This window comes from Bufo bufo, chromosome 4 (assembly GCF_905171765.1).
Source record: "Bufo bufo chromosome 4, aBufBuf1.1, whole genome shotgun sequence".
Classification (NCBI taxonomy): Eukaryota; Metazoa; Chordata; class Amphibia; order Anura; family Bufonidae; genus Bufo; species Bufo bufo.
Window position 1 is genome coordinate 602,134,709 of NC_053392.1, and position 26,497 is coordinate 602,161,205.

The 26,497-nt window shown below is 44.9% G+C and overlaps 1 protein-coding gene across 2 annotated transcripts in view; it reads left to right on the plus strand.

Moving 5' to 3' along the window:
• The window catches only part of DISP1 (dispatched RND transporter family member 1), a 68,495-nt gene extending 46,389 nt beyond the window's left edge, over window positions 1–22,106 (plus strand). For both annotated transcript variants that reach the window (XM_040430549.1, XM_040430550.1), the window contains 6 exons: window positions 3,213–3,242; window positions 11,325–11,448; window positions 13,717–13,847; window positions 14,687–14,784; window positions 15,762–15,859; window positions 18,525–22,106. In XM_040430549.1, coding sequence (XP_040286483.1) covers window positions 3,213–3,242; window positions 11,325–11,448; window positions 13,717–13,847; window positions 14,687–14,784; window positions 15,762–15,859; window positions 18,525–21,152 — 3,109 coding nt within the window. In that variant the 3' untranslated portion in view covers window positions 21,153–22,106. The remainder of the gene's footprint in view (window positions 1–3,212; window positions 3,243–11,324; window positions 11,449–13,716; window positions 13,848–14,686; window positions 14,785–15,761; window positions 15,860–18,524) is intronic.
• Window positions 22,107–26,497: the final 4,391 nt, after the last annotated feature.

Consider the following 26,497-nt stretch of genomic DNA (forward strand, 5'->3'; position numbering starts at 1 on the left):
GGGTTTTCTTGCAGTGTCACGGGTGGTTTTGTAGATTTAGATCTCGGTTACACTCTGCTCTGAGCCCTGTAATTTTGTTTGATTGTGGTGGCATCTGTATAATCTGCTTTTATTGAATGTTGTGTGTGAAGTCAAATGCAGAAACTGCTCGTGTACTGTTTCAGGCTGCAACCTGTGGCTTTCTAAGGTTCTAGAACCCCAAAATGTTTCCAGAATCAACGTTAAATATCTGTGATCGAAAGGATAGACCATGATACTCTGACACGTTTTGTGTACCTGTTGGAAGGGGCCATGATTAAAGGAGTTTTTTGAGTGTTTTATACTGATGACCTATCCTCAGGAGAGGTTATCAGTATTTGATTGGTGGGTGTCCGACACCTGGGACCCCCGCGAGTCAGCTGTTTAAAGAGGCCAGAGGGCTTCGGTCTCTTCCTAGGCTAGTGATGACACGTTCATTGGTCACATGGTCTATACCAAGCATAGCCACTATACAATGGACAGCACTGTGCTGGGTAAGCTGTGTGCAGGCTGCGGCGCTCACCGGAGCACTGCAACCTACTCAAACAGCTGATCGACAGGAGCGCCAGGAGTCAGACCCCCACCGATCAGATACTGATGACCTTTCCTGAGGTTAGGACATCAGTAGAAACTCTTTAATAGGAACCTGGCATGTTGTCCAATTAGCGGGCAGCATGTTATAGAGCAGAAGGAGCTGAGCAGATTGATATACAGTTTTGTGCGAAAAGCTTCAGTATGACTTGTAATACATTCATTTAAATCCCTGATCACTTGGGGTGGTGAAGTCCAGTGGGCGGTCTTACTGAGGACTGTCAGTCGTTGTCAGCCCGCCCACTGGACTCCTAAATGAAAATAATTACAAATTATACTGAATCTTTTCCCACCATACTATATATCATTATGCTCAGCTCCTCCCGCTCTATATGCTGCCGCTCAGAGATGGCATAATGTTCAATGTGGAAAGTTCCTTTAAAAGTTTATGGCAGTTCCAGATATATGTTTTTTTGGGGGCCAAAATAGGGTCTGACCCAATAGATAGAAAATGCAGTGACCTGTTTTATTGTCCATATAGAATTTTCTTCTTGAGATCTTGTCTTGTGCAAGAAGTGTTTTTTTATGCAGAATTTGGTAAATCAGTGGTTTTGAGAATCCGATGGGCGTTTTCTATCCGTACGATTATTGGAAAAGCTTCTTCTACCTGACGGGAGATCTTTGCCTAGCGATAGCAGTCCCAAGATTTGACAGATTTCAGTCTGATCAATGGACCATTTAATAATCGGAGTGGTATCGGTGTGGTTGGATAGACATTGGTCAGATCTTGACCTCTGATTCTTCGTCGGCCGCTATGTTGGCTTTAGTTACCGTTCAGCCTCCTCATGTTTTGCTGCCTGAGGTCCAATTACCGTTCAGCCTCCACATGTTTTGCCACCTAAGGTCCAGGAAGTGCAACGCTGGTTTTCCAGTTGTTGATGCTTTTTGGATTTCTGGACTGTTGGGTCTCTAGTTATAGTAATATGGCAGCGTACCGTGCAATGGACCATTAACACATGGTTAGATCTTGACCTCAATTCCTTGTGGAATACTAGTTTGGCTTTACTTTCTGTTCAGCCTTCACTTGTTTTGCCGCCTGAGGTCTGGTAAATGCTGCTTTTCCAGTAGGATTGGATTTCTGGCCTGTTGGGTCTCCAGTTATAGGAATATGGCAGCGTACCGTGCAATGGACTATTACGTATTAGACCGGTATAGTTCTGATTGGGTACACATTGGTCAGATCTTGACCCTGGTTCCTTGTAGAATGCTAGTTTGGCTTTATTTCCTGTCCAGCCTCCACTTGTTTTGCCGCCTAAGGTCCGGTAAATGCTGATTTTCCAACAGGATTGGATTTCTGGACTGTTGGGTGCCAGATTAAAGGAATATGCCGACGTATCAGGGCTGAGCTTCTCATATTTGATTGTGTTAGTTTTTTTTTTGTTTTTTTTTACATAGAACTGCAGATAATATTTTTATATTAGTTTGACTTGTCTGGAGGCATTTGATGACGATGTGACTGCTCCGTGCCGTTGGACGAGCCGCCCCGCTGGGATTGCAGAACTAATGGCATAATCTGCACACGAGTAGCCATTTGGATCTTCTACAAAGTGCTTAGGTTTGGAAACTTAAATGATTAGGAGAAACGAGATCCTCCAGTTCCACCTAAAGCTGTTTAACATCTGTTGGCAAATTCCCTGAAATCTTCAAAGGGGTTTGTGCTCTCTGCGGGGTTATTCCGTATGGTTATGAATCTCATATGTGCTGTCTGTTTTATTACCTGTGTAACGAGTGGCCGCCATTGATCCGGTGCCCATGCAGATTACTAGCCTGGCACGTGAGGGCACATTTCCAGGTTCTCCCTTGGTTTACTAGCGTGTTGTTTTGTTTGCATTGAAGTCCCAGGGAAAGGAAGGGGGGGGGGGGGAGGGGGTCACATAATTACACAATGTCATTCCCAGGCTGCGACCTTCCATTTGTTGCTGGGAACACAACAGGTTTGTGACATGGAAGGCAGCTGGGATTTATTGGTGACTGGTGCCGTGAAGCACAAATGACATTTGCAAAAACTTTCCACGGTATTGGATGACTTTAACAAGCTGCATAATATCTATTGGTGGCAGATGCCTGGTTAACCCTTTGTGTTATCTTCCCTTTGAATGTTGTGAAGGGGTGGGAGGGTCACACGATGCTGATTTCAAGATCCATTTTGAGGGCCTTATCTTTCACGTATAGGGTACAAGCTCCCTCACGGATGGGATAGAAGGAGTGCATGGGTCTCATAGACTTCAGCGGAGAGGGCACACGCGTGCCATATGTGTCTGGGCTATGGAATCATGATGGGCCTGGTTTAAGGGTGGGACCGGGGCTCCACCAACTTTAAAGGCTTTGTCTAGGATTAGAAAAATGTGTCTGCTTTCTTCCAAAAACGCCACCACACCTGTCTGCAGCTCATCCCCATTCACTCCAACGGAGCTGGACAAGTTTGGCGTTTTGGTTTCTGGCATAAAGCAGCCATGTTTTTTTCGAAAAACGCCTTTAAATCTGGTCCTGGAGATCGTGAATATAATTTCGTTTAGTGTTTTTGTTTGTGATGACAGTAATTACAGTAATTTTGTATATTTGTAGGATTTTATATTGATTTTAGTTTTGTCTTTTCTTCACAGAACTGCGAAACCATTCCAGCTTCCCAAAAGGTAAAAGTTTGTGTTCCTTCATTTTATTTATGGCGACATTCATTCTGTTGTCACAACCTTACCCAGATTATGAATATCCTTCCCCTATTTGTTGCCCAGACCCTTCTAAACCTGTTTAGTAACGCACACAATTGTGGGCTATTGTCCTGGCCCCCGTCTTCCCTTCCAGTTGGCACCAGTTCTTTTAAAGGGGTCGTCACCTTATTGATATGTATCCCCTATCCACAGGATAGGGGCTGATTGTCCAATTGATGGGCCTCTGACTGCTGTTTGGAGCGGCAATGAGGTGCAATGATTTTCTAGGCACTCGGAGTGGCGGTGCACATGGACGGGATAGGTTCCCACCAGTCTCTTGCAGTAACACAGATCCTGGCACTCGCTCGTCTTCATTCACCGTTATACTTCATTCAGTATCCACTGACAATTCTGATAGGGCGCGTTTCGGGCCATCCTTAGCCCGGTTGAGAGATTCCGGATGGGTCAAAATGTGTCCTATCATACTATATTCAGTATTCGGACACATTTCGGCCCATCTTCAGCCTCTCAGCCAGGCTTAAGGATGGCCCGAAACGCGTCCTATACCTGATGTCAGTGGACACTGGATGAAGTATATCGGTGAATGAAGAAGGGCGAGTGCCGGGATCGGTGTCACTGAATGGAGCAGCGGTCACACATGTGTGCTGTTGCTCCAATCGGTTGTATGGGACTGTGAGAGAGCCTGATACGAGCGCCTCATGATCTTCGTCAGTCCCCAAGAGCTGGATGGAGCAGCAGCGACCATGCATGACCGCTGCACCGTGCAAATGGTAAAATGCAAGGGCCCCAGCGGTCCGACCACAAGCTCATCAGACACTTATTTCCTATCCCCTTTTTAAAGGCAAGCCCCCAAGGAGAGCCACATCTTGCTTGACCTCGGGTCTGCCCGACTCACAGAGAGCAACATATAAAACGGGTGATTCGACTTCCAAAAGAATGTGGCAATTAGGTATCGTGCGCCATGTTTGTATGAGATGTGCAGCGTTTTTAAACTCGCGCTGTGAGGTGTATGACCTATTTAAGGGCACTTTCACACTTTTCGGTATTGAGTTCCGTCCTAGGGGCTCAATACCGGAAAAGAACAGATCAGTTTTATCCAAATTCATTCTGAATGGAGAGCAATCCGTTCAGGATGCATCAGTTCAGTCACTTTTACGGTATTTGGCTGGAGAAAATACCGCGGCACGCTGCGGTATTTTCTCAGTCCAAAATTCCGGAACACTTGCTGGAATGCCGGCATTATTTTCCATTAAAATGCATTAATTCCGGATCCGGTTTTCCGGTCTGCGTGACCTTTTAAAAATGCAAAAAAAAAAAGATCCGTTTTTCCGGAGGATACCAGAGAGACGGATCCGGCGTTTCAATGCATTTGTTAGACGGATTTGCATCCGGATCAGTCTACAAATGCTATCCTGCCGGATCTTTACAACGTACCCTTATAAAAAAACTAAAGTTACATTAATAAAAGTGGTGTGGCTAAGCAATGGTGGCGCTAAACGTATCGTGGACCTGCGCAGTTTTTTATTGCTGCGGAGTGTCGCTGGGGTTCACATATTTGTTAGTAAATATCCTTGTTGATCGCTTTCCGTTCATCCAAATTGTCACCCAGTTGTCTTCATTATTGTAGAAAGAACTGCTAGTGCACGGCTCTACATCTCACAGATGCTGCAGCGCCTCTTTCTTCTAGTCTATTCTCTCCACTGCCTGTCGGCCTGCAGCTTTTGGCCCTCTACGTAGTGCAGATGCTGCAGTTCCACATAGAGCAGATGCACGGTGGCTCAGTGGTTAGCACTGTTTCCTTGCAGCGCTTGGGTCCTAGGTTCGAATCTAACCAAGGACAACATCTGCGTGGAGTTTGTATGTTCTCCCCGTGTTTGCGTGGGTTTCCTCCGGGTTCTCCGGTTTCCTCCCACACTCCAAAGACCTTAGATTGTGAGCCCCATTGGGGACAGCTGGATGCTAATGTCTGTAAACCGCTGCGGAATATAGTAGCGCTATAGAAGTGCATAAAATAAATAAATAAATACTACAGTGGGGGAGACGCCTGTCCTTTTCACCGCCTGTCCGTTGTGCTTGATTTTTCGGCGTCCCCCCCCCCCAACCTGAGTTTCTCCAGCTTTTGCAAATTCCATCCTCACAGCTGGAGGGAGCGCTGGTCTGTGGCGTTCCCCTGCGATGCCTTCCACTCCATCACCTAAAGATATTTTCTTATGCGAGAGTCAGGCTAATATTGACTTAGAGCCATTCAGGGCTATGTTTTGCCTGCCGCTGATCTGTGACTAACATAACCAGCGTAGCCTGTAAATGTCAGCTGAGAGTCTCCCCCCATGAGCGGGCGTCACAGCTGAGCGTTTTATGTGGGAACTGGTAACGTCCCGCCGGAATTCACACTTGGTCGTGTCATTACACCGCTGAGTTGTAATGTTATTTCAGCATTTGTCATCATTTTTCCAGGATGGGTCTGACTTATCCCGTCAAGTTGTCACTTGAGGTACAATTATTTTTTTTTCGGCCTAAAAGACTCAGAATTATCCTGAAATTTTTTGGGGGTCTGGAAATCCTGGTTTTATGTAAATTCAGCTCTACATCTTTCTTGTTGTCAGTGAATGAGAAGACTGTTGTTTCCATTCAGAGGCGGTAAACCTGTACAAGGCTATGTTCTCGGACAGAGAAGTGGATACATTGTATCCGGCGTGGACAGTGCTGGACTACAGGCTGATACATTGCATCCGGTGTGGACAGTGCTAGACTACAGGCTGATACGTTGTATCCGGTGTGGACAGTGCTAGACTACAGGCTGATACGTTGTATCCGGTGTGGACTGTGCTAGACTACAGGCTGATACGTTGTATCCGGTGTGGACAGTGCTAGACTACAGGCTGATACGTTGTATCCGGTGTGGACTGTGCTAGACTACAGGCTGATACTTTGCATCCGGCGTGGACAGTGCTGGACTACAGGCTGATACGTTGTATCCGGCGTGGACAGTGCTGGACTACAGGCTGATACGTTGTATCCGGTGTGGACAGTGCTAGACTACAGGCTGATACGTTGTATCCGGTGTGGACTGTGCTGGACTACAGGCTGATACGTTGTATCCGGTGTGGACTGTGCTAGACTACAGGCTGATACGTTGTATCCGGCGTGGACAGTGCTGGACTACAGGCTGATACATTGTATCCGGTGTGGACAGTGCTGGACTACAGGCTGATACGTTGTATCCGGCGTGGACAGTGCTGGACTACAGGCTGATACGTTGTATCCGGTGTGGACAGTGCTGGACTACAGGCTGATACGTTGCATCCGGTGTGGACTGTGCTAGACTACAGGCTGATACGTTGTATCCGGTGTGGACTGTGCTAGACTACAGGCTGATACGTTGTATCCGGTGTGGACTGTGCTAGACTACAGGCTGAGGCTACTTTCACACCTGCGTTTGGTACGGATCCGTCTGGTATCTGCACAGACGGATCCGCACCTATAATGCAAACGCTTGGATCCGTTCAGAACGGATCCGTTTGCATTACCATGAACAAAAAAAAAAAAAAAAAAAAACATTTTTTATTTTTTTATTTTGTTCATGATAATGCAAACGGATCCGTTCAGACTTTACATTGAAAGTCAATGGGGGACGGATCCCTTTGAAAATTGAGCCATATTGTGTCAACTTCAAACGGATCCGTCCCCATTGACTTACATTGTAAGTCTGGACGGATCCGTTCGCCTCCGCACGGCCAGGCGGACACCCGAACGCTGCAAGCAGCGTTCAGGTGTCCGTCTGCTGAGCGGAGCGGAGGACAAACGGAGCCAGACTGATGCATTCTGAGCGGATCCGCCTCCACTGAGAATGCATTAGGACTGGACGGATCCGTTCGGGGCCGCTTGTGAGAGCCTTCAAACGGAACTCACAAGCGGAACCCCGAACGCTAGTGTGAAAGTAGCCTGATACATTGCATCCGGTGTGGACAGTGCTGAACTACAGGCTGATACGTTGTATCCGGTGTGGACTGTGCTAGACTACAGGCTGATACATTGCATCCGGTGTGGACTGTGCTAGACTACAGGCTGATACATTGCATCCGGTGTGGACAGTGCTGGACTACAGGCTGATACGTTGTAGCCGCTGCTGCCGCTGATGTGTTTATTTTTGCAGATCGCACATAGGTCCATTTTTATTTCTGTGGGTCTACAAAAAAAATATGGTCGCCACACGTAGAACATGTCCTAATCTTGTCTATTTTGTGGACAAGAATTGACATTTCTACAGTATAAGGAAATCTGTGCTTTGCGGACCACAAAACTGATATGGCCTAGGTTATTGGGACCTGTCAGTGTCTGTTGTATGACCGGTCCGGCACTATACAGAATTTATTTTCAATAGGCCCTATCCATTTATATAGGACACACCCTCGAGCAGTGATGGCTAACCTCCGGCACTCCAGCTGTGGTGAAACTACGACTCCCAGCATGCTCCATTCATTTCTATGGCGTTCTGAGAACAGCCAAGCAAGTGTGCATCTTGGGAGTTGTAGTTTTCCCATAGCTGGAGTGTCGGAGGTTAGCCATCTTGGGCTGAGATGAAGGCATTTGAATCACAATTAGTACATACTGTACGACCCCCTTCACTAGACTTCAGAATGGATACAGACCACACACCAGACCTCCTCAATAGTGATATAGACCCCAGGGTCAGATTCCATGTATGCAGATCCTAGCCCTGTATACAGGCCCTAGACCTCCACTGTATGATATACTCCTATATATCCAGACCCCAGATCAGCCCCCCTTGTGAGAGGCTAGTCCCCCCATGGTACCTGTGGGCTTGGTGAGTGAGGGCCCCTCCGGCAACACCTTTCCATATTGCCTGTCCCTTTCGAAGCCCATCAGTTTTGCCCCAGAATCCTTCACTGCTCTCTGGTAGTAAGAGGGTCCTGACTTTATCTCCCTCTGACCCAACACCTCCACGGCACTTCCCATCACACCCCTTTCTCTGTCCAACCGAACCATCCACTCTTCACAGGTTCCTTCCACTCACTCCACTCCTGGCATCTGGTAGGCCGCCACCAGCCCGGGTAACCCGCCATTGCTTCCTCCACTCTCCTTCTATTGTGGTGGCTGGGATCTCCTTACCTGGCACGGCAGCTCATTTCTTGACACTGTCCATGCCCCATGAGGCTGCAGGCGAACCCAGGGAAGACTGGCCATGTATACATATGCAAACAAGAACGTTCATAGAAAGGTACGGAGCTGAAGCATTAAATAGATTACAATTTGTACAACTCCATTCAGGACGGTTATCAGTGACTACAAAGAGGGTCTCTTTCTGGAGGACCCATCATGTCCTTACATTTCTTAGAAAGACCATTCATTTCCATGGACACCATGTAATGGAATATTTGGCGCTGCAGGGAATTTGAGCACTGATTACCGATCCCACGTAGATTACAGATAATTGTAGGGATTACAAACGCAACCTGTGTTCAACTCATTTTGTGGAAATGTTTAAAAAGTACACAACCTTCACCATTGATGAGGTTCTCTGTGTCGGTATAAGTAAAGTTTTTAATGACTCTTCATTTTAATGTTTCCGGCATTGCCTAAGCAGACGGACCACCCCTGTCTCCTACAGCCAATGTGGTCCTGAAATTAGTGCATCCGTCAAAAACACAGGTATATTATAGACGCTCTTCATTCAGAAGAGAGAGGTGCGGTCACTTTTTTCCGTCACGCTTCTGGACGTCTCTTGCTCCATTTTATTTATAGATCTGAATCCATGTCGCTTCCTAATGGAAATTGTTCCGTTTGTAGAGAAGAAGGCGATTACAAGCTGTGACTGCCGGGTCTGTTCTCCGAGCTCAGTGTGTGGGATCCGATCGGAAGCTTGTGGCCTATATATAACAAAGGGCTGTGTGTAGAGTAGACTGAGATCCACTGACTCAACAGCTTCTCAAAGTTGGTAGGATTGAAAAAGTTTCTTAAACTTTAAAGCACAGTAATGCATTAAAGAGGGTTGGCCGTGGAGGAGGATCTGTTCTCCGCAACTCGGGAGATCCACAGTTAATGGGGAACTAAACTTTTGTTGAAAATTAAAGGGCAGAAGCATTGGAGCACTCCAGCTCTTAGGCTTTCATCAGCTCTGCTCGGTTTTTAGAGTCTGTGGAATATGGATCGCATATACTTTCTATGGATCTGTAGTCTACACGTTCGAAAAGCCAAGCAGAGTCAATCAAAGTGGAAGGGGAAGTGCTTTGTCTTGCTAGTAGCACTCCATCTCCCTGGCCACCCTCCCTCTCCCCCAAGGCTGCCCTCTGTCTTTGTGCCCGCCCTCTGTCTTTGTGCCTGCCCTCTGTCTTTGTGCCTGCCCTCTGTCTTTGTGCCTGCCCTCTGTCTTTGTGCCTGCCCTCTGTCTTTGTGCCTGCCCTCTGTCTTTGTGCCTGCCCTCTGTCTTTGTTCCTGCCCTCTGTCTTTGTGCCTGCCCTCTGTCTTTGTGCCTGCCCTCTGTCTTTGTGCCTGCCCTCTGTCTTTGTGCCTGCCCTCTGTCTTTGTGCCTGCCCTCTGTCTTTGTGCCTGCCCTCTGTCTTTGTGCCTGCCCTCTGTCTTTGTGCCTGCCCTCTGTCTTTGTGCCTGCCCTCTGTCTTTGTGCCTGCCCTCTGTCTTTGTGCCTGCCCTCTGTCTTTGTGCCTGCCCTCTGTCTTTGTGCCTGCCCTCTGTCTTTGTGCCTGCCCTCCGTCTTTGTGCCCGCCCTCCGTCTTTGTGCCCGCCCTCCGTCTTTGTGCCCGCCCTCCGTCTTTGTGCCCGCCCTCCGTCTTTGTGCCCGCCCTCCGTCTTTGTGCCCGCCCTCCCTCTTTGTGCCCGCCCTCCGTCTTTGTGCCCGCCCTCCGTCTTTGTGCCCGCCCTCCGTCTTTGTGCCCGCCCTCCGTCTTTGTGCCCGCCCTCCGTCTTTGTGCCCGCCCTCCGTCTTTGTGCCCGCCCTCCGTCTTTGTGCCCGCCCTCCGTCTTTGTGCCCGCCCTCCGTCTTTGTGCCCGCCCTCCGTCTTTGTGCCCGCCCTCTGTCTCTCCGGCCGTCCTCTGTCATATCGATTTATGTCCTATAGAATTATGTCGTATCGATCAGTTTATCCTTCCATCCATGTCGGAGAACCCATACTGCGGAATAAGCCGTGTCTGCGCTCCATCCAGAGTTGCTGCTTACTGAATAGTCTATATTTGGGTCTCACATTGTGAACGGTCTGATCTGTACTTTGGCTGCTCCATCCTCACATTTCAATCATCTGGAATTTGTAGCTTTCACCTCTGTCTACTTAATAAATGTCTGTATTAGAGCGGTGCAGCGTACACTCAATCCCTTGGATGAGATCACCACCGACAAGCTATTGCCAAGTTATTGCAAAGCCCTGAGCTTGTGTTGTTTTCCAAAACTGGGTTGACGTAAGGCGGGGGTCATTTTAGTATTCAGAAAACCCATCATATGCACCTCTTACACTTATTTCTCAGGTGCTGCATTTTAAAGGGGTTTTCTGGGACCCCTTAATTACACATAACTTGCCTCTAGGAGAAAGTTTGTAATATACTTTACCGTTCTGAGGTTGCATGGATCAGCCTTCTGGTCATGTGACGCTCCTCTTCTGAAAATCCATCTTCCACGACGTTACGTCCTTTACCAGGTTTCCAGTCTAGACTATGGACAGGGCGTCATTTCCACTGTGGATGGGGCCAGAACCGTTCCCGTCCCTGGCGGATCCTGTTGATTAATGGAATGGCGCCGCCCTGATTTTAGGGGAAGCTCTTTAGAGTTGCTCATTACACGGCAGCCATTAGAATAAAATAGTGAGCATGTAATATATGGTTATACTGAACCCACTAGAGTTGGGACCTCTTTCCAGTGACTCCAAGAGGGCAGTCCTGAGTAGCTGCCCCCCTTCCATGACGTCCATATACCCTAATAGGTCATAGACAGTGGGGTTTTCAGATGGGGCGCCTTAAATGTAACATTTTTAGTTGGCCAGATAGACTAAACATTTGATGACATCATCTATTCTCTTCTAGTTATGCAGCTTTAATAGCAGACTGGCCCGTGGTGGTTCTCGGGATGTGCACCGTGCTGATCGTCGTCTGTGCCCTGATTGGCATCCTCGTGCCTGATCTCCCAGACTTTTCTGATCCGCTCCTGGTACGTATGTCTGTACACATTGCCACCGATACCTCAATGTGTACAGTAGATGATAATTTTATATCGCCTGTGTTTCTGATGTCTAAAAAAAAAATCCTGATTTTTACATAGAAATTCCCATTTATATGTTATAACACGGCAGCTTATATCATGTAGAACAATATGCCAGCATGAGCTCCCCGGCCCCAATGCAATAATCTGTAATAGGGTCCCTAACCTATTTATAAGAGCTCATGCACACGACCGTATTTTCGTTCCGCATCCAATCCACGTTTTTAGCAGATCAGATGCAGAGATCAATTCATTTCAATGGGGCCGCAAAAGATGCGGACAGCACACCGTGCGCTGGCCACATCCGTATGTCTGTTCCGCGGCCTCACAAAAAAGATAGAACATGGCTTATTCTGGTCCGTTTTGAGGGCAAGGATAGGACTGTTCTACAGGAGTGAAAATAAAAATAGTAGCATGCACTCGCAGACCCCAAAACCCCTATAGTCGTGTGCATGAGACTTGTTACTAGTGTCGTCTTATGTGGGAGTAGGGCCCAGGTGCCGCCGGTGCGACTGCTTCCTCTTCACCCCCCCTTCCTATGGCTACACCACTGATCATAGGTGGAATTTGTTTGCTTTGAGACAAATGAAACTAGAAATTATAAATAAATTAAAATTATTTGGCCAAAACTTTTTGGAATGAAAATCTTGCAATATTTCTTGAATTTTGTTATTTTCTTGTATTTTGTAACAGGAGATGCAAGGCTGGAAAAACATGGCTGCTGCCTTCCAAAAACAGCGCCACCCCTGGCCATGGTTTGTGTATATGATTACATGATGCTGAGCTGCAATACAAGTCACAAACCATGGACAAGGTTCGCGCTGGCTCTAGAAGACAACAGCCATGTTTTCCTAACGCTGTACCTCCCCATTAAGGTCCATTTACGTGTAGAAATTTTTCAAACTTCTGACAACCTTTTTTTTTTCTCCCCCCATGCAATTCTATTGGAATTATGGAAGTAGCCAAGCACGCTTGTTCATGGGACCCTTGTTCTCCCAATAGATGGGTATATTTGGCAGAACTTTAAATATTTGTCCCTACCACATCAGTGGCACAACGTGCCATTGTGTTGGGTTGACCGGGAGGTGGCTTTTTCCCATCCGCCAGTCACATTGTGAAGTGGTGATATTACACAGCCCGATTCTGGACCAGAACAAGCAACGATCAAACCAGTTGATTGGTGCTTGTTTGAAAGGCTTTTACACAGGCCAACGGAAAGTGCATGGGGACGAACGATCATTACTACGCTTGTTGGTTCATCCACCATAATTTTACACTTTGCCGGTAGCACATCCTCTGTTTACAGGCGGAGATGTGCGGCCGACCAGTGAGCCCTTTCAGGTTCGCATTATCGAGCCAATCTGTATTTACCTGTATGATCGTTGGCACATTAAAAGGGCAGCAGAGAGAGAGCAGAAGAATAGAGGAGACCCCAATTGGATATAGCCTCTTTGACACTCTTGCCTGTAACAATCCTAGACTGGCCTAAAGTTGGCCATACACATTAGACAAGCGTCGGTGGTGTTGTCCCAAATTTCCCACAACAGCAGATTTCAGAGGGAAGGAAGGATCGGCCATGTTTGTGTTCAGCATGTTCAATCCTTTATAAGCCAGTGCTAAAGGTCCCTGGCAAAGGCTTATTCCACTCTCCTTATTGAGAATGCATGCAGTCTCATCTTGTATGAGGTAAGGAGAAATGGCAGCCAACCAAGCATTAAGCTGACAGCTTTGTAACATGGATGGCCACCTATTAATTGGCCAGAAACATTTGATGAAGGTGACCAATTACCTCAAAATATATTGAAAGAATAATCGTTTCAGAATCAGACAACCTACAGAAATCAGATTCTTGAGCTGTTCTTTGGTGATGAGCAGATGTTTTTGAGCTTGTTGGTTATGTTTTTCAGTGTGGTTCTTGTGGGTGTATTTTATGTAGGGCTTGATAGGTGGACTTCAGATGATGGTGAAATCTTCTACAGTATGTCCTTGGGGTGTTGACTGAGTAGACGTTCAAGTTAGCATAATAAGCATTTTAGATGATGAGCAGTTGTAGCCCCAGGCATTTACTGAGCACTTAATCTCCAGCCTGGAGTCATCAGTTGTCACCCACCTGTTAGGAGTCCATAACCCATGACCTTTGTGCTCTGACCTCTTTCTGTGCATTAGCTTGTTTGTGATTCTTTTGTTGTCATCAGTGACATTTCTTTTATCTTCCAGGGGTTTGAGCCTAGGGGGACTGCCATTGGCCAAAGACTAGTGACCTGGAACAACATGGTGGAGAACACGGGATACAAGGCAACACTGGCCAACTATCCATTCAAGTATGCAGATGAGCAAGCAAAAAAATAGTTAAGTCGTTTTTATTTATCATCTTTTTAATGTTTTTTTATATTTTTTTATACACTTTTTATATTTGGCATTGGATGGTTTTAATATGCTGAAGCAATCATACAACGCCCAAGCCTTTCCTACGTAGGATTTTTGCCTGAGAGGTGGCCCTGATCACATACTGCCTGGTCTACCAGCAGAGTCTCCGGCCAACATTGGTATTGTCATGCATCTGGACTACTTCTAGTTCTTAACTCTATTAAGCAGGCCATACACATTTGTTATTGGGACGATAGACCACTGCCAGAGGACTCTGGCAGCAGCTTCCGCCTTCTTGACTCCTGAGATTTCTCTGGCATGAGATGCAAAGTCAATTCATAATGATAATTTCCCTCTTTGTAGTCCACGTTCATCCATATCAATGATTTTTCAGTGCCTTGCGATTCATGCTGAGTCTTGCAATAAGAGACTCTTGTGACTATCAGCAGGGGGGCAGCTTCTCAAAACAAGGAGAACACTGCCCAAGGGCAAACAAAAGCTTCTTGCCAAAACAGAGAACAAAGACATCAACCGCTCCCCTCTCCAGGGTATGCAAGAGTTTATAAATACAACAACATTTCCAAAAAGTCTCCTACCAAACCCCATCACTGGTACCGGTTTCGAAACTGACCACATTTTTAACTTTCCTTCCTGAACCAAGTTCTGGGTTGAAGTGGACAATTTCTCTTTTGAAGACTATAGAAGTGATGGAGACGCATTATTATATCTCATTCTGGCCATACAGGATAAAATGAACATTAATGGTTTAGTTTGATATTTTTCTGATAACATGTATTTATCGTATTGTCTTCTGTTACAGTCAACAGGCCGACCGATGGTCAGAAGATCACTACGAAAGGGAGAAAAGACAGGTAGACTGGGACTTCCATAAGGATAGCTTTTTCTGTGAGGTGCCAAGTAAGTCTGTCTTCCATGTTTGGATCTCTTAAGTGTCAAGCGTATGTTGGCCAAACCCACCGATTTTGAACACTGAATTTGTAAGGAAGCCTACCTGTGTACTGAGGATCAGGAGAGAGAGTTTTTGGCTGAATGCTCATAGGGTATTTTGTGTATGGCCAGCCTTGCCCTGGGGTAAAACAAAACATTTTGCCGAGATGTATGGAACTGTGTACATCACAACTTGCAAATATACTTAGGTTAACTCAACTGAACTCTCCTGCCATGACTTCCGAGGGCATTGCTTCGATGATCCATGTAGGAAATGCTACGTCAATTTGTGTTGGCCCAGCATTGTCAATTTGGACCACTGTTATATTGTACAGTTTTATAAGAGGGAATATAAAAATCAGTTGTGGTTCTTCAGGATGGGAGAATGTTTTCCAGGTAAAATATTCCCATATGGTGTAAAAGTTGGCTATCATTAGTCTCTTAGAAGGGAATGGTTCCGGTCCAGGTTGGTCACTTGGGAATGATGAGGTTTAGAAAACGCTGATGGTTAACATCAAAGTGATAGGTAAAACCAGCGGACACATATAAAATGGGAAAAAAAATAATTGACTTTTTTTATTTTTTTTGCTTTTTTTAACCCAAAGTTAGGCTACTTTCACATTTGCGGCATCGAATTCCGGCACTGCCGGATGCAAACTGAATGCCCGCCGGCCCCATTAAGTATAAAATTGCTGTGGTTTGTGTCCGGCCGATTCCCGGCATTCTCTGCCGGATCAGACGGCCTGATCTCCATGCCACAGCTGTGAAAGTAGCCTTAAACAGGCAATAATCTGTTACCAGGTGGCGCTGCATTTTATTTAACCTCTGTTGTGAGAGGGCTTTAAAGGTTTAAAGGCTGTATTATGATGCAAAATTCAATAAATATAACATTTGCTCCTATTTTTTTTACTATTTTTCTCATTTTTATTTGTATTTTTTATTTTCAGATGACCACTATTCCCGAATTGTTTTTACCTCTGTGAATGGACAGAGTCTGTGGAACTTGCAAGCCATCAAGTCCATGTGCAATATAGACAATATAAGGGTAAGTCCAAAAAACTTCTAATATTTGAGGCATTCCTGAAATTCTCTAAATTAAGTTTCGAGATTCTGAAACAAACACCCCATCTCCTAGTCATAGTGTTTTCTTTCAGTGAGTATCCAGGGGGTGGGGTGGGATATTTGTATAAGTCTCTTGCTAGGACATCACATTCAGAATACCAGAGGCAGCAATCTTTCTAAGCTGAGCTACCGTATTTGTATGGGGAACATGAATAATGTTTGAGAGTCAACAGGGGGGTAGGGCTGGTGTCAGCTTCCTTTACAAATCTTCCTGTATGTCTCCGGGGTAGGAATGGGAGCTGAGTGACAAACGTGTCATTCCCACCGTGATTTGGGGAATCCCATTTAAATTGCTGAAATCCTGAAAATTCACACTAGGATGCGGCATTCCTCAGTGATTCCCTAGGGCAAAGCTGGGGGCTGGGGAAGAGTCACTTATGATACAAAGCAATAAAATGTTGGCAAAAAAGTAAATAATAAAAAAAATATAAATAAAATTACAAATAATTTTGTAACCCTTTGGGCCAATAAGATTACAGTTGAAGGAGTTTTTTCTGGTCTTTGATATTGATGACCTATCCTCAGGATAGGTCATCTATATCATATCCGCGGGGGTGAGCTGTTTGAGGAGGCTGTGGCGCTCTGGTGAGTACAGCACCATCCATTGGATAGCGGCCGGGCTTGGTATTGCAGCTCAGCTCCCTAGGCCATGTGACCAATTAACATGATGTCACTGACCTAGGAAGAGGGCGCAGTGCTCACCGGTGCTCCGCATCCTCTTCAAAAAGCTGATTGGCGGGGGGCTGGGAGTCGGACCCCAACCAATTAGATACTGATGACCTATCCTGAGGATAGGCTATCATTATCAAAGTCTCAGATAACCCCTTTAACCCACTGGGAAAGACGTCTCCAAACCATACTGATAATCTGGAGTGTGAGATAATCCAGAACCTTTCTAGTTCCATGTGTGCTAAATTAAAGTAAAACCTATTCAGGGTTACATTTTTGACAAAAATTAAATATAAATAAAACACCTTTTTGGCTATCTCTCCTTACCCTTCATACATGTGTTTGGCCCAACGTGTATGCATTCTGAATGGGGAGAGGAGAGAAAGGCTCCGCCAGTGGCTTATCTCCCTGAGAACATGGTGATCAGGCATGTTGAAAACCAACTTCCCGATCTTTCTCTCCTCAAGGGAGAGTGTTATGTGAATGGCCAGCTTTTAGTATCTTTCTAATCCGAACTTCACTTCGGGTTCATTTTCCTTCTAAACGATTTAAAGCGGGCAGGAGTTCATCTCAAGAAGAAGAAACCACTCAATTCCCAGGCTTGTGTTCCCGGGTAATTATGGGCGAGTGACTAATGGAATTCAGACGCAGACCATTCCTAATTTAGCTTTTCTTAATCACTGTAGAACACACAGGCAATTAGACATGTAATACCAACTGCTCAGGCCCTTTAGTTATGGTTCACGCCAAGCCGTAAAAGCGACCTCATTACCGAGAGCGCTGGAGCCGTAATCTAATTATGGACGACATAGTTAAACCCCCTCGTTTGTACAGTAACTTAACGTGACGGCAGCGTCCGAGTACCGAGCAAGTAATGGAGTTTTTATGGCTGAGAAGTTCTCAATCATCATTCAGCATTTAAATCCCGCTTTGCCAGAACTGTGGCCACTGATTACACCCTATATCGTATAGTTGTCTGACCTGCTGTGTTGGGTTTTTGTTAGGTGGACCTTGCTTTTGAAGTTTATGGTAACGGTTGAACTTATCATCACTTGTTGTTTGGGAGGAAGTCCTGATATTTTAGATTTATTTTTGGCTCTACATGGTGTGACATTTTTGTAGGGAATTGGGTCAAAACTACAACCATAGGGCCAATAGTTTGGACAGATTTCCATCTTTTTATGGTCACTTTTGCCAGTCATGCTTAGTACAGATTAGATAAAATTCTGCTAAACCCACTTATTTCAGCAGGGTTGGCAGACGGGATAATGTTTTGGGGAGGGCGGCAGTCGCCCATGTTATAAACGTCCCATACACCTTAAGTAGCTTCAGCAGCTCTATCTCTCTCAATGGCTGACTGTGTGTGCTTTTTCAGTAAAGTAAGTGGAGAAAAAAACATGGGCAGATATCTCTGGTAGCTGCATCTCTCTTTGGGCATTAAAATTTATTGTGTCCCCCCAATATGATCTGTAAGGGGAGAGTTGGAAGCTCCCCATAAACATTAGATAGTCAGGTGATCCCATGGAAAATGACTAATGATATGGGTATGGAGGCCTTCAAACACATCAGATGTTTGTTGGCCCAACCTGCTGACCATGTAAGGTTTATGGGGGCTGACTCTCTCCCGATGGCAGGTGTTGAGGGAGATTTTTGGACGTGTTGGATTTCAGTTGCTCAATCCTTTTGTTCTCCGGCAGATAAATTGTCATCTTATGATTAGTTGACTGCTCTAGCTGTGTTTTCAACTGGTGATCATTTACTCGTTTACTGGGTGATTGGCAGAACCATTACACTGCAATTATCAGGAAGGAGAACTTGATAATTGCCCTGATCATTGGCCCATATAAAGGAACCTTAAGACTGAGTGTTTGAAATTTCCTTCTCATTCTTCTCTTTTTTATTTTTTTTCCGCCCTACAGATCAGATCCCACCATCAGTTTTCAGACCTGTGCCAGAGGACCACCGCAGCTTCATGTTGCCCCAGCTGGACCTTAGGAAACTACATTGCCATTCTTAACAACAGATCGTCATGCCATAAGATTGTAGAACGTGACGTGTCTCACACGTTGAAACTAATTCGTAACTGTGCCAAATATTATCATAATGGAACTTTGGGACCAGACTGCTGGGACATGGTGGCCAAGAGGAAGGACCAGCTGAAGTGTACAAATGTGCCTCGAAAATGTACCAAGTATAATGCTGTGTACCAGATTCTCCATTACTTGGTAGATAAAGACTTCTTCAATCCAAAGAATGTGGATATCTCCAGTCCAGTTCTGAGGCACAGTATGCTCTTCTCCCCGACCGAAAAAGGGGAGTCGATGATGAACATTTATCTAGATCATTTTGAGAACTGGAATTGTTCTGATGGTGTAACGACCGTCACGGGAATTGAGTTTGGAATCAAACATAGCTTATTTCAAGACTATCTCTTAATGGATACTGTGTATCCGGCAATCGCCATATTAATTGTCCTCTTGGTCATGTGTATATACACAAGATCAATGTTTATCACACTGATGACCATGTTCGCCATAATTAGTTCACTGATTGTATCTTATTTCCTCTACCGTGTCGTATTTAACTTTGAGTTTTTCCCCTTCATGAACCTCACTGCACTGATCATTCTCGTCGGAATCGGGGCGGACGATGCTTTTGTCTTGTGTGATGTCTGGAACTACACAAAATTTGACAAACCTCATGCGGAGACCTCGGAGACGGTCAGCATCACCCTTCAACATGCTGCTCTTTCTATGTTTGTCACCAGCTTTACCACCGCAGCGGCCTTCTACGCCAACTACGTCAGCAATATCACCGCGATCAGATGTTTCGGAGTCTATGCTGGCACTGCCATATTGGTTAATTATCTTCTCATGGTTACGTGGTTACCTGCCGTAGTTGTCCTTCATGAACGTTACCTCTTGAATATTTTTGACTGTTTGAAAAGTCCACAACGACCTTATAATAACAAAAGCTGTTGGAATGTAATGTGCCAGAAGCTACAGGAGTTTCTCTTCACGGTTTCCGAAGCATCAAGGATTTTCTTTGAGAAAGTATTGCCATGTATTGTCATTAAATTCAGATATGTTTGGGTCTTTGCCTTTCTGGCCATAACTATTGGTGGAGCCTATATTGTATGTGTCAATCCAAAGATGAAACTCCCATCGTTAGAACTTTCGGAATTCCAAGTGTTTAGGTCTTCCCATCCATTTGAGCGATACGATGCAGAGTACAAAAAGTTGTTTATATTTGAGCGGGTCCATCATGGGGAGGAGCTCCATATGCCCATTACTATCATCTGGGGAATCTCTCCAGAAGACAATGGAGATCCCTTGAATCCAAAAAGCAAAGGCAAGCTCAAACTGGACAGTAGCTTTAATATTGCCAGCCCTGCCTCACAACAGTGGATTTTGAATTTTTGCCATAAGTTGAAAAACCAAACTTTCTACTATCAAACGAATGAACAGGACTTTACCAGTTGCTTCATCGAGACCTTCAAACAGTGGATGGAAAATCAAGACTGTGACGAACCTTCACTTTACCCCTGTTGCAGCCAGTCAGGATTTCCTTATAAGCAGGAAGTGTTTGAGCTCTGTATCAAAAGAGCTATCATGGAGCTCGAAAGGAGCACCGGTTACCATTTAGACAGCAAGACCCCTGGCCCGCGGTTTGACATCAATGACACCATCAGAGCTGTAGTATTACAGTTCAAAAGTGCTTACCTTTTCACCTTTGCCTATGAAAAGATGCACCACTTCTACAAGGAGGTTGACGCCTGGATTTCAAAGGAACTCCAGTCGGCTCCCGTTGGTCTTAGCAACGGATGGTTTGTCAGCAACCTTGAATTTTACGATCTCCAAGACAGCCTTTCTGATGGAACCTTGATTGCCATGGGATTATCTGTTGCCGTAGCCTTTAGCGTCATGCTCCTTACTACGTGGAACATACTTATAAGTCTGTACGCCATAGTTTCCATAGCGGGCACTATATTTGTTACTGTTGGCTCCTTGGTTCTTCTCGGATGGGAACTCAACGTTCTAGAATCTGTCACAATATCCGTTGCTGTCGGTCTATCTGTGGATTTTGCCGTACATTATGGCGTCGCCTATCGTCTTGCTCCAGATCCAGATCGAGAAGGGAAAGTTGTCTTCTCTCTGAGTCGCATGGGTTCTGCTATAGCCATGGCTGCACTGACGACCTTCGTGGCCGGAGCAATGATGATGCCTTCAACTGTTCTGGCCTACACCCAGTTGGGTACCTTCATGATGTTGATTATGTGCATTAGCTGGGCATTTGCTACCTTCTTCTTCCAATGTATGTGCCGTTGTCTAGGGCCGCAGGGAAGTTGTGGTCAGATTCCTTTGCCAAAAAAGTTGCAGTTCAAAGCCTTTTCACAAGCCTTATCGTCAAGCGCGACCGAAAGAGGACAGAACAAGGCGAACCACAGTAATAAGTATCAGTTAGACACACGAGGTACAAAGTCGGAAGTGGAACATGAACATTATGAACTGGAACCTCTAGCGTCACATAACAGTAGCACATCGTGAGGGACAACTCGCTGCAAGGAACTTGTTGAGATATTCTTTGCGCGCACAGTTTTGCGTCTGCACCCTTTACAAATTGTACACGGTATTGTAACAGTCTTGGCAGACTGTATGTTCTTGGACCAGCCTAGCCTTACATATGCCTGCGTGGTCCATTGCTTACTGCATCCCCATCCTTGCTTCATGTCCAGCTCTGTAGCCATTAGTTGGCTCACACTCTGGAATTGCCTGGTGAAACCTAATCATCAATAATATGATGCCCATCATCTGAGCTGAGTGAAAGGTGGCATGTACTATAAGATTACCCACCAGTGCCCCACCTGTCCGCAGGTTGTGTGTGGTATTACAACTTGCCTCCATTCACTATAAGGGAACTGAGCTATCCTACCAGACACAACCCATGGACTAATGTGGCACTCTTCAAAGGCTTTTCACTGAGGGTGGCCAGGGGCGGGTAGTAGAATTTTACCTGTTTCCGCCCCCACGCTTAGTTAAATCTAGTGCAGGGCCTTAGAGTGCTATTGGCATCTGAATTGACCATAAAGAGCCAGCATAACCAAGTGACACTATGGTGATACTTAGAATTTTTTTACCATTTTAATTTTTACTTTTTTTTTTTTTTTTTTACATGTATCTTTTTGTTTTTGCCTGCTCAGCCCATAAAAGCAATGCTCCTAGAAGGACGTGAGTGTAGGGGGAGACGGAACGTGCGCAAAAATCAAATAGCACTTCAGAGCAACAGTAATGTACATTGTCCCTCGCATTTCAATTCTGAATGTCTGTTTAGGCCACAATGTCGGGAACCTGACACTAAATCTGTACAACCCACCAAGTGATGTAACTCTGTCATGGTCAAGTGCAATTGTATTGAGTGATTGTCTTATGCCAAACATTGATGCCGACGTGCCTGCTGTATTAAGAGAGATATCAAAGTTTATGACAATAAAACCATATAGAGTATTGTGTATTTTTACTGTGTTTTTGTATGTTTTTTTTTTTATTTTTATTTATTTTTTTGCAAATGTAAAGCCAAACTGTTTTCTCTCTTTCTGGACCTGGAAAGGGAGTCGCCAGGAAATTCACTGATAAACCAGGCACAATGCCTCCTAGGGCTACCTCAGCAGAATGTATAGAAACCTTTCACTTGGCGATCCGTTGCTCTATTTTAGAGAGAGAGAGAGTACTTTTAATCCATATGCAAATGAGCCGCTAAGTGCACCGAGGGCGGGCCCAATGAACACTGTGCACCCTTGATTGGCAGGGGCAGGTTCATTCATGGCCATCTCACCTGGACCTGTTAATGAAGGAGGAGAGGGAGGGGCTAGCAGAAGGGGCTAGGGTGCACAGAGTGTGTTAGGCCCGCCCTCAGTGCACTTCTCATTTGCCTTTCGATTAAAAGTTGTTGTTTTTTTTCTTTGGAATGGAGCCACAAATCGCTAGGTGTATCACTATTTACAATAGTTACACTATTGAGTGCCCTCCAATGGTTTACACATTTTGCATCCCTCTTTCTGGATTTGGGTGGATCCGTGGAGTGAGCACCTTGTCCTTTGGGAGTGTTTGGGGTGAGCCGCTGATATTTTGTATATAGTTACACCCAGTTATCATTTATTCATAAATTTGTCCTAAGAAAATATGCTTCAGAGTTCTGCTTAATGAGGAAATACTGATGTGGGGGTGATTTTACTTCTATAGCAAGTGAGCATAGGATATAGCAATATTCCATAGCATTTAAAGATAGGAATATAACTTAAAGGGAGTCTGTCATCAGTTTTGACCGTGCTAAACTGCTGACGGCAGCAGTAGATAGGGGTGTGTGAGAGCAGGACAAACGTACCTATTGTGAAGCTTTTCTCATCAGGAGTAGTGTGAATATGAATGTTTATTCTGCCAGATTCTGCTCCTGCAAGTGCCCAGGAGGCGGAGCTTCACTGTGAAGTGCTTTCTGTATTGAGCTGCTTCACAGCCCCTCTCCTCTGCTCTGAGTAACAGGTGTAGCTTCCAAGTAGGAGACCACTATAGTTGTCGCTCACCGCATAGCTTAATGCAGAGAGCACTTCACAGTGAAGCTCCGCCTCCTGGGCACTTGCAGGAGCAGAATCTGGCAGAATAAAAGTTCATATTCACACTACTCCTGATGAGAAAAGCTTCACCATAGGTATGTTTATACTGCTGTCCACAGGCCCTATTTACTGCTGTCAGTATTATCAAAACTGCTGACAGAGTCCCTTTAAAAGGTATTAAAGTTCTATGGAATATTGCTATAATACACTATATTCTTATCAGTGTGTGTGGAGGGGCATAACTCTAACCCCCCCCCCCCCCCCATGAATCTGAAAATGAATCCCCCACCACTCCTGTTCCGATGCTTCCCAGTCCCACGCTGTGACCACTGATTGGCTCAACGGTCATTTTCTGTGTGTGGACCAGGAAACTGAGAAAGGGGAGGGGGGATCGGGAAGTGTCTTAAAGGGGTTGTGCACTTTTTTTTTTTGGGGGGGGGGGGGGTAGAGGAGGTTGTAAACTCCCCCCTCCTGGACAGACCTGCAAAGGAAAGCATACTTACTGCTTCCCGACGCTGGCTCCTGGCATTTTTTCTCCCTGGGCTTGGCTGGTCCGCTGCGCTCCATGGATGTAAAGTTCCTGTTTGGCGCCGCTGCAGCCAATCGCTGGCTACAGCAGTGACCTGTAAATTTTGCACAAGGGGAGCAGGTCACCATTGTGGCCAGTGATTGACTGCGGCGCCGTCAAACAGGAAGTTTACATCCATGGAGCGCAGCGGACCAGCCAAGTACGGGGGGGTGAAGTAGCTAGAAGAGGGTCCTCAGAATCGTCTATTTTGCTGGACTCAAGAAACCCCAGTCCAGTGATACCCTGACATATATTATCCTATAGGAAAAGACTGGAAGGCGCCCCGGATAGGTTGTTAGGGATCATCCGTCGTAAGTTAAATCAAAACACCATGACACTCTCTTAGAAGCAAACGCTGGGGTCATTTATCAAACTGGTGTAAAGTAGATCTGGCTTAGTTGCCCATAGCAACCAATCAGAATACACCTTTCATTTTCCGAAAGAGGTGTCAAAAACAAAAGGCGGAATCTGATTGGTTGCTATGGGCAACTAAGCCAGATCTACTTTACACCAGATTGATAAATGACCCCCAGTGTCTTTAGTCTCTGTTAAAGGTGCTCCAAAATATACATGAAAACGGCCGACGCTAGTGTTTTGGTCGCATTAATTGGACCTTTGTTCGTGGCCTTTAATATATACAAATAAAACCAAAAACCAGTACAGGGATCAGAGCATCTGCAAAATAATATAAACTGAACTAAACACCTAAGACAACGCGTCTAGTAAAAGTACAAAGCCGACTAGGTATATGACGGGAGAAAAAGACAAATTGCTAGGTGAACATGGAAGAGGCAGGGCGCCATTAAAAATTATTTAAAAAAAATAAATAAAAAATTATGATATATTTATAAACCAAGATCTAATTTGAGGAGTATCACAATATATCATGTTGCAGATCACATATCACAGATTGTCATTTTGGATGGAAGACAACTCCATCTGCCCAGAAGATAGTGAGAAGAGGAGGTAAAAGAAGAGCGTAGTAGAGAAAGGTCTCAGAACGTGCGCAACCGCAGTGGGAGACATCATGGAGATGAGGCCCAAAAAGTATTAGAAGTAACCAAACAGCCGTATCATCTGGAGAAATTACAAACCACCGTGTCTGTGTCCCCCATGACAACTCTATGCCTTCTTCTGCTCTGACAACTTGGCATCCTCATCATCATTACCTGCTGTCTATGGTGATCATAGGAGCAAGAAGCATTGTCTAGAGCAGGGATGCTCAACCTGCGGCCCTCCAGCTGTTGTAAAACTACAACTCCCACCATGCCCTGCTGCAGGCTCATAGCTGTAAGCTGTCCAGGCATGCTGGGAGTTGTAGTTTTGCAACAGCTGGAGGGTCGCAGGTTGAGCATCCCTGGTCTAGAGGACACAAGCAGAGATATTAAGACGAAGCACACAGACGAGAGATGGATAGATAGTATCTGGCAGTACATTACTGGACTGACCATTCAGTTGCCTTTGTGCCAATATATATTGTTATTTATAAACTTCATTCTTGTGACCGTGGGAGGAAACTTCCTTATCGTATCTTTGGTTTCTATTTATGCCAAACATCTCTGCTTCCTGTTGAATGCAAATATTCCAGATGTTATCTTGATCCTGCAGCAGCGTCCATATGACAGCACTTTTCCTTGCAGACTCATTTAACTTCATGTTGGAACCTTCCTTCCGATGTCATTGTCTGATTACCGACTCTAGCAGACAAGATATGTCCAAACAACAGGATATAATTTTTCTTTGTGGCATTATTTTGTCAGTGGACTTCCATTGCCATCACAATACCAGGGGTGGAGGACGTGCCACTGATGTCACTGTAATGTTACATATAGACTGTGACTGTGCAACATTGCTGTAGTGTATGATTATCGACATTCTGTACAGTTATAGGAGACAATGCTAACCCTTATGCAAAAGAATATAACAAATATTTTAACTGACCCCTATAAACAAGAATATAACTACTATAATACTACTCCATATGTACAAGAATATAACTACTATAATACTGCTCCATATGTACAAGAATATAACTACTATAATACTGCCTCCTATGTACAAGAATATAACTACTATAATACTGCCTCCTGTGTACAAGAATATAACTACTATAATACTGCTCCTAGGTACAGGAATATAACTACTATAATACTGCCTCCTATGTACAAGAATATAACTACTATAATACTGCTCCATATGTACAAGAATATAACTACTATAATACTGCTCCATATGTACAAGAATATAACTACTATAATACTGCCTCCTATGTACAAGAATATAACTACTATAATACTGCCCCCTATGTACAAGAATATAACTACTATAATACTGCCTACTATGTACAAGAATATAACTACTATAATACTGCCTCCTATGTACAAGAATATAACTACTATAATACTGCCTACTATGTACAAGAATATAACTACTATAATACTGCTCCTATGTACAAGAATATAACTACTATAATACTGCTCCCTATGTACAAGAATATAACTACTATAATACTGCTCCCTATGTACAAGAATATAACTACTATAATACTGCTCCTATGTACAAGAATATAACTACTATAATACTGCTCCTATGTACAAGAATATAACTACTATAATACTGCTCCTATGTACAAGAATATAACTACTATAATACTGCTCCTATGTACAAGAATATAACTACTATAATACTGCTCCTATGTACAAGAATATAACTACTAT